A 12,435-nucleotide genomic window follows, 5' to 3' on the forward strand; every position below is an offset into this window, starting at 1 on the left:
ATCAAACGAAATATCAAACCCGGTACTCGACGTGTTACCTTTTTTTTTTTTACTTTTTAATAATTCACAAAAAAAAACAACGGGAAAAAGGAGTTAGAGAACAGAGAATGTGAAAAGCGTAAGTATGTTAAAGCGAGTTGTTATAATTGACAAGCTATTTGCCAGAGAGCACATGCAAACTCCCCTTTTTCCCTTCATCGCATGCAAGCTCTCTTGAGTGGAAATTCAGCACAACCTGAGCGCAAAGCCAGCACCACTGAATTTCAGGTCATCACAGCAGTCCCAAATGGCCGCTGACTGCTTGTATACTGAACTTGCTGAGAGAAGGTGCACTTAATGAACCAAAGTTTTTGGAATCTGAGTACAATATATTTCACAGATATATAGAGCGTGTCACACAGAACTGCCACCGATACTTCTGACTGCCTTGACGTGATAGGTCTAAATGTTAGAAATAAAAGCATTCACAGCAGCATGAATACTGGTTCACCTGCATCAACACATGAAACTGCAGGACGGGTTCTGTACCTATGATAAACACAGAATGAAAACTGAAGAGACAGGCTGCCCCCATGGTATGTGCATACATCCCTGCTCACTGTATTTATACCCAGAGAAACTCCAAGAAACTTTGGATGATTACTTATTCGGAAAGAGAAATGAACACAGCTCATCTATTTCTTCGATGCACACTGTGGGGTCACTGAGACTTGCTGTCTGTCTCTGCAAGCTTTCCCTTCTAGGCCGTTCTAGCCTAAATGTACCTCAGCCTACCGTGACTTTCCATGACCAGCACATTTGCGGCCTACGCATCGGATGTGTTCGATGACTGAATAAGTTCATGCATCCTTTGGGCTTGACCAAAAATGAGTGCACCCTATATCTCTGGAAAGTGACGTGCATCTTAAATTGAATCCTTAAATAATGTGATCTATGCTTTATAATGGCCTGATGAGTCACAACACACAAGAGGTGATGTACAGGATGTGCATACACGTATAAGATGGATTCTGCGCCCTGTGAACATCCACTAACGGCACAGACGTTGTGTTACTCTTTTGCTACACCCTGCCATGGCGTACGTGCCTGAGGACCGTAACACAGCAGCGCAAAGTTCTGCTTCCGGTTTGCAGAGCATACGTACGTCCTAAACAGTCCAAACACCTGGACCGCTGAGCCGTACGGTAGCAAGGGATTGTGGGAAGCCATTCCAGGCAGATCACAGAGAGGAGGGATACGGTTATTACAGGAGACGGTTGGGTGCAGCAAAGAGGGGTCCCACAAGAACCAGGAGGTGAATTATGAGGTGAATTATTTTGTGTTTGTTTTGGAGAATGGCAGTGGAACTCAAGTATTGCGTTAGTGCGTTAGAGGGGTGGTTTGACAAAAATTAAAATGACCAATGGCATATGGGAAAAGAAAATGACAAATGGCAATAAAAATACAATGATAATAGAAATAATAGTAATAATTAAGAAAACAATATTACGACTGATAATAATATAATAATGGCAGTTGTACTAGTATGAACAAAAAACAAATAAATACAAAAGACAAACAATACAACAGCAACAACAATAAAAAATGGAATACAGAACTTACATACAGTACGGCTGTAAAATGGTCAGACATAAACAACACAAGCGCTACTGTCACAACAAGTTAATTCGCAAAAGAAGTGGGATGGTTCACCGTTGGATTCTATAGTAAACTGGTCTGTCCTCCAGGACACTTCTGTAAAGGAACAGGAAGTGATGTCACGACATAAGGAATATCTCCTACGCTGCTGCTGCTGCTGTGGTGCATACTGGTGTGTGTGGAAAGCTGGCCTGTCTGCATGTGGTGTGTGAGCCCAGGGGTGGAGCACGGTGTCTTTACCTTGTTCTTCTTGATAAAAGGCCACAGCTTGCCCTTGCTCTTGCTGACGGGTTTCTCCGGCTTGCTCTCCCCCCTGGAGTTGGAAAGGCTGGACTCCGAAACCGTCCTCTTCATCGGCTGGCTGTAGTCCTCAAACTCCACGTCGCCGGGGGGCTCGAAACCCGACTTGTACGATTCTACAACCTGCTTTGAGTCCTGTTGGGAGTGAATGCGAAACCTATTCAGTGCTTGTGCAAAACCTCAGCCAAATGGGAGAATGCAAGAGAAAAAATATTTTGGTCGTACTGTAAATTGTTTTCGCTTTTATTTAATGAAATACACAATCTTTTCTTGCTTACAGCATTGAAATGAGTTAACATTATATCACTGCAGAAACATCAGTCATGTCAGCCCCACTGTGTTTGTTATAAATGTAATGTTGTTGAAATCATGCAAATCCTCCAGTTTATTTGATACATTTTATTTCTATCCGCCAGCAAGATGTTTGGCTAATGACAGAGCTGTGGGTCTTTGAACGAGCCTTTGCCTCATTTAGGAATACAGGATATCACGGTACATTAAAAACACCATCTGTCCAGACAATTTGTTAACAACCTTCATGTACATTGATCAATAAACATGAACTGTTGCTCCCGCTCAAGCTAACCTGCCAGCAAACAACGCACCTTTCTACAGTGCCCTGTCACTGTCCATGTACCATTACAGCATTAGGAAACTACAGTCACATTACATTATAAATAATTAAAGTCATAAGGTCATTATGTTATGCCTGGTCTGCTTTAATGTAATACATAGATAAAGGTGAAATAAAAATGCCATCTGCTTATTATTCGGCAGCACGGGACATGGCATTAAATATGTAAGCAGTGCTTTCAACAGATGTCCAAGGAAGGGACAATCGATTTGTATGCAGGCATTCCGGTCAGGCTTGTCTACAGGCAGAAAAGGTGCTGAACGTTCATTTTAACCACTACCTGACACTGCTAAAAGTAGGATCTCTTCCAAATTGACCAAATACCCGATTTAAATTGTATTTGCTTCAAACTGAAATAGCCTATCCTATTTTGAACGAGTATGCCCTCCCAAGGAAGACGGAAGTATGCAAAGTTCAGAACCCAATCGATACAACAAGAGAACAGGGAGAAGACTGCATATGAAATCCGGTGGGTTATAAATAACAACTCGGAGTGGGCCGAACGTGAAGCAGACACGGAGATGAGCCGGTGAGCGCTGCCGCTGAATGGAGAGCGGGTGCTAATGCCGCGCTGCCTCATTACGCTGTGGTCCCGTATGCGGGCCTGTTGCTTCAGGCCGAGGGGGAGCACGAGAGCCAGCAGCTTCAGTGGACCAGCCGAAGGAAAAACATGATTTAATCAGCTCCCCAACGTTTACAGCTAAGGAGAGTTTTAATGGCTGCTCCATCCACACCTGCACAGCCTGCCTCCAGTAAGATAGGCAGCATATCTATGACACTGCATCATATTATTTCAGGTTAAACGACACCGGGAATCTTGTACATGAAGAGGGAGCCTACGGCAATAATATTCCCTGAATAAAAAGACAATCACTTTTCCTTAATCTTTAATGCACAAATCAAAACACACTAGCTTTTTCCAGTCCCAAAACTGGAAAATACTGCATATGTAATTTTATATTACATTATTGGCATTTGGCAGACGCTCTTATCCAGAGCGACGTACAGTTGATTAGACTAAGCAGGAGACAATCCTCCCCTGGAGCAATGCAGGGTTAAGGACCTTGCTCAAGGGCCCAACTGTGTGGATCTTATTGTGGCTGCACCGGGATTAGAACCACCAACCTTGCGCGTGGACAATATGGGACCTTTAAATACGACTCAATGACATCCCACAGTAATTCAACAAAACCTGCTCCAGCCTCCAGAAGCTTCTCCTTTTGGAAAAGAAAAACAATGACGTCTTCTTGTTTTATTACTTTTACAGTGCATTGTGCTGGGTTGGACTGAAATTCTACCCTTTAATTTCTCTATTCTGGTGAATCATTTTGGAAGTTAAAGTGAAATGAGAAACTAGACAAGGCCCACGCTGCATGCAGTCGGAAAGCAAGAGTAATAGCAGGTGGGAAACTGCAACCGACCCGTTTAAATACATTTGGTATCCTGAATCGTGCTGTAGTATTCCTAACAACTGAGAATTATACGTGAATGTGAATGTAACATTGGAATAGATGTGTCTGCATTGAAAACGATTGGGCTTGAATGAAGCTCCCTTCGCAGTGCTGGCGACTGTGGGCGTAACTAAGGGGTGGGCCTGCCCCTGGATCCTCTCAGGCAGACTGTGGGAGTCTGCCTGGCAACAGCAGCAGCGCTGCGGAACGGAGACGGCCCTCAGTGGGAGCGACGAAGTCAGCCTTCAGACGACGTGCGCATAATTCATCTGCTTTTCATATCGCCCTCGTTTGGCTCCGAGGAGCGAGCCTCGGCTAAGGCTGCAGGAACGCATCTTGCACTTCAATCGGACCACGAGTGTAGCCTTAGGTTGCTTTTTCAAAAATAAATACATTACATAATAAAGTCTTTTTAATAATAATAATAATAATAATAATAACAATGTACTTAAAATGGATTGGTGACTATACGGGGGGGGGAAAGGGTTGGGTTGGTTTTGGAGCTAGTCAGGTTCTCAATTGTTCTGTTTGAAATCTGAAGATGACAAGATAAAGGTAAGAGATGGTTTTGTCACTGAAATTTTGTCCGTTTCAAACAAAAGAACAGCTCGGTTCAATCTTCTGCAGAACAGCTGTAATCTTTCCCAGTTCTTGCTAGGAGCTATGACTCACAGCTTTTTGTGTCCTCCTGTACCTTGAGCACTGTGTGCTAATTAATGACCTCATTCCTCTTTATACATCCAAACCAGTTACAGCACTTTCACTGGACGAGAATACGCTCTCTATCGCCTCTAAGATGATCTTATACTTACAGTTTTGGGCTCAATGGATTCCGCTGCCTTTGTCATGCCATCAAGGCATTTGCCCACGATGGGTAGAACTTGCCGGTCCACCTCAGCGAAGGTTTTCATGGACTCCCCCACCCTCTCGATTCTCTTCTCCTCCATCTCTTGGATTCTCTTCAAAGATCAGGAAGAGGTCAGCGTAATTTATACATGCTGTACGACCATTCTGTAAATATCCCCATTCTAAATCACACTGGGCGTTAGCGATCCTGTTTACATGGTCGGGAGCGCTTAACAGCCCTTTTGAAGGACCATATAATCATGCGGGCTTTGAAGATGAGTCTCTTAAACTATTATCACACACATAAACCCTACTATATAATCAGTGAGGCACACAATGAATGGCACTATTTTACCTACAGGATATGTTGTTTATTACCAGCGCTTTATTACCTGTAAGATGTGTGGTATATCTGGAAGATGAGTGGTGAGGTGTGTGGTATTAACTGCATGATGTGTGGTATTAGGTTGTGATGTAACATGCATGGCCAGGGGTATTGCTTGTAAAATGTTTGTGTTTAAGTGCGAGGCATTACCTGGAAGATGTGCGGTATGAGAGTATAGTAATGTTCATTCTGTTCCTGGTTGAACTTCTGCAGGTAGGCCGAGTACTCTCCTTTGCTGTCTGCTGCCATCTGGTGCCTCATCTGGGCCTGCTGTCGCGCCTGGGGGGGGGGGGGGGGGAGGGGGGGGGGGCAGAGGGGTAACAATGAGGGGGGGGAGGGTCACACACACACGAGCCACAGGAGACAGAACACCCGACCCCTGACAATGACCAAAGCGTGCCCCCACACCACACAAACACAGACGTGGGACCGGAAGGCAAAGCACAGCCGGCTGAAGCAAACGGATCTCTGTTTCAGGCAAAGACATTCCTCAATGATGGCAAGTGAAATGAGAGGCTAGACAGACGGAGGAAGGGAGGTGGGACTGTGCATCCAGACGTGCGTCTAAATCCAGACCGTTTACGCCGGGGGCGTCCCATCTTATCCTAAAAGGGCCGGCGTGGGTGCAGGTTTTTGTTTTAACCCAGCAGTAACACGCCTGATTATACTAATGAACTAATCGTGGTCTTTAATCAAGACCTTGATGAGTAGAATCAGCTGTCTTAGTCCCGTGCTAAAACTACAACCTGCACACACACACCGCCCTTTCTGGATAAGATTGGACACCCCTGGTTTACATCATTATGGCGAGTAACTGACATCTCTCAAGACGGAGGACATTAATAATAAGACAGTCATTAAGAGAGGATACAGACCTGCTTCTGTATAATGGACAATGCAGAATTACAATGACCTGTAATAACTGACAGTAGAATAGTTGAGTTGCAGTCATGTTTAGGACATCACTTGTCTGTTCATGTCTTTTAGTTGCACACAGTGCTGTTTCTTTTTATATACACCTTTAATTCAACATAATAATTTGTATGCGGACTGGTTCAAATCATGAAGTTCATTGTGCACAAACTCAAATCTGGAAATAAGAGAGCTCTGCATTGTATAACCATTTTTCATACAGCAATACTGCAATATGGTACACATCCATCCCTGCGTAAAAACAAAAATTCCATCCACGAAGGTTGAACCGCGCGTTGGGAACCGTAAAACCCCAGAAACCCGAAGAATTGGCCCCGTTCTTCCATTAATGCTTTTAATTCCGGAGAATCCATGACATCACCTGTCTCCCAGCCAATCACACCTCGGTTCCAGAGAACCACATCAAAGCGTCCTCACACCAGACCACACCATCTAAGGGTAGGTGAGAAATGTTGTGCTCTGCGCTAAATAATGGCGCTCTGTAAATTTCCATCCGCAGCTGGACTGCTGACGGGTGACACTTGGCTGACTGCGCTGAGAGCACTCCAGCGATGGTGTAACCTGAGCCGGGGCCGAGCAGACGCACATCTTTCACCTCCGTTTCCCACAGTGCTCCCCTCATCTTTCTCTCAATGTGCCAGACACATGTGCGTTTCGGGCTGCAGTTTACATCCAGGCCCCAGCCCCTGCTGACCTGCGGGTGCGCCTGTAGCGTAGTGGTTAAGGTAAACGACTGGGACACGCGAGGTCGGTGGTTCTAATCCCGGTGTAGCCACAATAACATCCATCCTTGACTAAGGCCCTTAGCCCTGCATTGCTCCAGGGGAGGACTGTCTCCTGCTTAGTCTAATCAACTGTACGTTGCACTGGGTAAGAGCGTCTGCCAATTGCCACTAATGTAATGTAATGTAACATTAACGTTCGCCCATGGACACTGCGCCGAGCGTTAGCACCCCAGTCCACATGCACCAGTGGCCACCAACATGGAGAAACCGGCGATGCCACTGCCATACAGGTGTATCTAATGGCATCAAATTAATGGTTATGTTTTTACAATGTCCCTGCTCATTTCCATAACACACACCCACTCCTACAGCCTACATGAGGGGTGAACAGGGCAGATTCTGCGTGCAATACAAGCATCTGGGGGTGCATCCAGTAACTTGATAAAGATGTAATTTACCAAAATAATTCAAAACAATCCTCATTAACATCACCGCAGCAGCGATGCTGTGGATATCACTGTGCATTTTCAGGTATTCTGTAAAATCCTGCCCCATAAAAAAAGTACTGCAGTACTGTCAGGAGCAGAGTATATTACTGCAGGTGCAGTGAAAAAAACGTAATCTGCGGAGAGGCCCTACAGTGAAGTAACTGAATAACGGTGTCACCTTGGGGGGGAAACAAATCACCTCTGTGGCTCGCCTGTGCCATCTCCTGACTGGCTGTCCCCCAGCACGGGCGCTGCGGACTGAGCATGCCCAGAACGGCGTCGCCGTGCGCAGAGCTCCGCGGCGTTAATAACCCTCAGGCGGCACGCTGAGCGCCGCCGTTAACCCTTCCCCGGCCAGCGCAGCCCCGCCCGCAGAATGTTCAAACGGGGCCGCATGAGTCTCTGACACCCTCTGTTTCACACAGAGTTATTATCTCTCCAGTTCGTTGAACTTTGCTTGGATTTCCGTCAACATGGAGTGCCCTTGTCCGCATCGGCGAAAAAAAAAAAAAAAACAAGTCAGGAGCGCGAGGGCCCTCTTTGACGAAGAGCTTTAGTTTAGATTATTGATTAGTGCTCCGCACACAGCAGTGTTTCCCCGGAGAGGCTCATGGGAAGGGCCTGGCGTAGGCACACAGGGGCGACATCTGAGCCCAAGACCGGCCTGAGGCCTCAAAATACTCCCTGCAAAATATCAGAGTGATTGCTGAATCTTTACAAAACTCCAACCTAGTAGCAAACCTTATCAAACCGCAAGGCTGACAGATATACAACCCCCACAGCCCCCCCGAACGCGCACACCAAAACAGAGCTATGCTTCTGCTTATCACCGACGCTCTGTGCTTGGCAGGCTACTGGCCTGGAAACCGGCTGCAGTCCAGGAGTCTATGAATCATTCCTCATGGATGGGGCAGGTTCCTTTAAAGCTATGTGGGTTTCAGGCAAGAAGTCCTTCACCACAGTGTTATCTGCAGTACATCCTAGGTTGCTTTATACTGAGGACAATGTAAAAGGAAAATTACCTTCCAGATTGTTTGTGGTGCGTGGCATTTTGGGAAACGCTGGAGAAGAACCCCCGATGTGATGGTGCATTAAAATAATGAAACCGTGTGAGATGGGTACCCGTTTGAGAAGGGTTACCCATCTGAGATGGGTACCCGTTTGAGAAGGGTACCCGTTTGAGATGGGTACCCATTTGAGAAGGGTATCCGTGTGAGAAGGGTACCCGTTTGAGATGGGTACCCGTGTGAGAAGGGTACCCGTGTGAGAAGGGTACCCGTGTGAGATGGGTTCCCGTGTGAGAAGGGTACCCGTGTGAGATGGAAGGAGCACAGGCGTTTTAGCGGACTCTGTTTTCGGTGAGAGAGGCTCCTAGTGAGGAGCTGGCGGGACAGACCGAGAGTGGGCGGTGGGGGATTGCTATTACAACACAGCTAAGCCATCACGTCCTCCTCCTCCTCCTCCTCCTACAACTCATTCTCCTGGAGGAGGGAAGACACTTCTAATCCTGCATTCCACATCCATGACCACAACATGAGTCATGTGCCCTGCTTGTGTAACGTAGCGTACAGGCACACATATTATTACTTTTTCAGTATTAATCAGCCCTGAACAATTAAACAAAAAAAGTCAGTTACATGCTATAAAACAAATGTCTATAATTAAACGCATGCCTAATCTAATCTGCTCCATATGAATTTAAAACACTTTCTGGATGTGAATCGAAGAGCATTCAAAGTGTTTGGCGCTGAAGCAAAGGCCTCCATACTGAAAGGCAGGGGTACGGCTCTAACAAGGAGGACGCATAAAACTAAACACACGCATGAGCTCTCTGCCAACAACATTCTCCATCATTCCACTCATGTCAGGCCAGCCCAGAACCCACAAGATCACAGTTACGAGTCGGAGCAGAAGCAAGAAGACACGCCCAAATACGCCAAGGTGGCAGTCATACCAGGAATGACGCAAAAGTTCACAAAAATCATGCCAGTACAACACCCTCAACATGGCTCAACTAATCAGAAAGACAGGGATAACAGTCAAGCACAGGCGCAAGATCACTGCTCACAGCCCACAGCTCACTGCCAGTGAAAAACCACAGAGCATCCAACAGTCGCAGCATTCTGCACTTCAGTCACCACTTCCTGTTTATTGAAAAACACATCAAGTTCACCATGGCAAACGTGCTAAATGCCGGAAATACAAGATACATGGAAAGCACCACACTACTCAGAACCCATATACTCAGATTGTGGTCCTCAGACCACAAAACCCGAAATGTCCAATTTCAAAATATATTATATCTAAAACAGAGTGGAGTGTGTCGCTGTATGTATCAAATCTGTCACTGTACATTCAATATCAACTTCTACCATCTGGCAGTAGGCACAGTGTATCATTCACCCACACCAGCAGTGCACATTGGTCATTTAGTTCCACACAGTGTCAACCTCCTTAACAACCTATAAACAAAGAACTCTTGCTCATATGCGACACTATGCTTTATGTAAAGAGAGTATGCCCATATGTTTATGCATCTGTCTTTTTGTACTTTTTACTTTTTATACTGTACAAGCATGTACTGCCTGAGTGATGCACAGACATGTCCTGTAAAGTGTAAAATAAGTTCAAGTGAACTGATGCAACACTCTGCGACATATCAACAAAATGGCTGCACTGTTTCCCTTCTGGCATGAGCGACAGTAAATGATCTGCCTCTCAGTTGAAAGAACCAAAGGCAAATGGGCCTCTCTGAGCCAAATCTCACTTTTCATAGGACTCAACATCTGTCCTCCATTTTGATTCACAAATTAATGCTTGTATTGGCTTTTCAATGTTTTTGAGCATGCACTACATATAGGTAGTGAATTCAGCAATACTCGGAATGAAATTTCCGGACTGTGTATGTGAAGACAGAAATCACAAGCACATTTAATTTTACATTTGATTTAATTTCAAATTTGAGGAGAATGTAAGAGATTTTGCCTGAGACCAGGCCTCAGTTTTGGTAGCGGGACCTTGCTAGAGGGAAGTCCTGCAGGTGAAGCCACTGGCTCCATCCACACACAGTCTCGCCTGACTGATCACAGAGCTCTGAAGAGGTAACTATTTAAACCTCCACGGACATGAGCTCTGAAAACTAAAACATCTATCTCAAATAAATAGTGATGGTTGCAGCAGTGAGCAAAATTGGCATTTCCTTTATTTATTTATGTTTTAACGACACAGCATTAACATGGTTAAATGATTGATTTAAGGATCCCCTCTACGAGAGCTAATATTTGTCTGCTTGTATGTGAGTGTATGTGGTGTATTCGTGGGTGCACATGTGTGAAAACAGTGGCTGAGTAAAATTTAGCAAGAGTATTTATGAGGTGTGGAAGCAGGCACATCAAATGAGGACACTCATTTCATGCTGACAGAGGCCATATGGAAAAGAAACAATGAGTACATGAGTGAGTGAATAAATGAATGGCTCAATGAATGACTGAATTAAATGAATGGAATGAAAGATCCAATGAATTGCACAAATACTGTCCAGTACAGTCAGGCAAAACACTCCACACGATGTTCTGGCGAAGGTTGTGCATGCGCAGGGCACACAGATACAGAGTACGAGAACGGACCCCACATGACGATGGACAAGCATACACACATACAGTATGCACACAGATCAGACTGAAGACCCGGATCTTGTGACAACACACAGGTGGTTGTTTTCCCTGGTACAGGGAGTTTTTATGGCCAAAGATGAGCTTACATCTTACTCCAAACCAATACAGGCTTGGTCTGACCACTCATACTTCAGGAAAAACTGTACTGTCACATAATGTTAATTCATTTTTATTCAGTATGGCCAAGGTACTTATTATAACCATTCATATGCACCTACAAATATACAAGCATATTTAAAGCACAATATAAAGGATATTCTCTAATTCAAAGAAGAAGTTACCTTGGTATAGTAAATTTTGTCGGGTTTAGAGGCATAAAGCATCACAGAACATTAATTCATGCCTAGATGGTGAGTCAGACAGGATCAAAACGATAGAAGAAGAAGGTGTTCAAGCTGTTTCTCAGATGGTTGGGTGTCAGGTAGATACCCCTGCAACCTTGCACAGACTAGGCACTAATTCCTCAGGTGGCAAGACTATTGTTCAAATGCTATTGACGCACAAACAAATGACGGTCTTTGGTGGCGCCAGATGACTGGCTGTGGTGTGACTATGGGTGCACGGTGAACAGATAAAACAGGTCCCCACAGACATGAAAAAGGTGTTGTGAACCTACCTTGTGGGAACAGCGCTTCAAGGCATGTCGGAAAACAAGAATAGAGCAGTTAGCTGCAGGGCAGTGGGAAGGGAAGGGGTTCCAGGAGTCTTAGACTGCACAGTATATTAATGAGTGAGTAACCTAGTTGAGCCCCGAGATAAACCCTGAACTGTATATGAAAATGGTAGATATTTTTTATGGAAAATGCATGGTGCAAACCAGTAATTGGCATGAATTATTGGTTAAAACAGATGCATTACTGAGAGTACAATGTGTGTAGGCCATTCGTCCTTTACTTTCAGCAATAAATCCTTATTTAAAAAATAAAAAGAATAAAAAAAACTTTATCAAACCCAGTTCAAAAACGATACTGAACAGAAAAATACTCAGACCACAGGGTCAATAACAGCAGCGTAAGAGCTAGAAGAACTGGAAACTTACAGATATTTGCAGTGATGGGCACTGGTTATAAGTGAAACTGCTAATTTGAGGAAATTCCCTACAGCAGGGTCAACAAAACATATGAGGTCACATCAGCTGCTGTTTTGACCACTAGCTGGGTTCAATATACTCTGATCTTTTTTGATTGTTTGGTTTCAGTAATTCTGAAAAACATAGACCAGTGCAATTGAAATTTCTCCACAATAAGAGACTTTGTTCATATACATGCAAGCCCACACACTTCTCCTCAGCTCCTCAGGAAAGTCCCTATTACTGTGTTGCTATGGCATGCTGTACCCAGACTCAACACTGCAAATTAACA

The 12,435-nt window shown here is 44.8% G+C and overlaps 1 protein-coding gene across 9 annotated transcripts in view; it reads right to left on the reverse strand.

Annotated features, from left to right (window-relative positions):
- The window catches only part of LOC133141697 (formin-binding protein 1), a 75,587-nt gene that overhangs the window by 19,059 nt on the left and 44,093 nt on the right, over positions 1-12,435 (reverse strand). For all 9 annotated transcript variants that reach the window (XM_061262324.1, XM_061262325.1, XM_061262330.1 and 6 more), the window contains exons 7-9: positions 5,405-5,533; positions 4,836-4,982; positions 1,879-2,073 (exon numbers count right to left, since the gene is read on the reverse strand). In XM_061262324.1, coding sequence (XP_061118308.1) covers positions 1,879-2,073; positions 4,836-4,982; positions 5,405-5,533 — 471 coding nt within the window. The remainder of the gene's footprint in view (positions 1-1,878; positions 2,074-4,835; positions 4,983-5,404; positions 5,534-12,435) is intronic.

Source organism: Conger conger, chromosome 12 (genome assembly GCF_963514075.1).
Source record: "Conger conger chromosome 12, fConCon1.1, whole genome shotgun sequence".
NCBI lineage: Eukaryota > Metazoa > Chordata > Actinopteri > Anguilliformes > Congridae > Conger > Conger conger.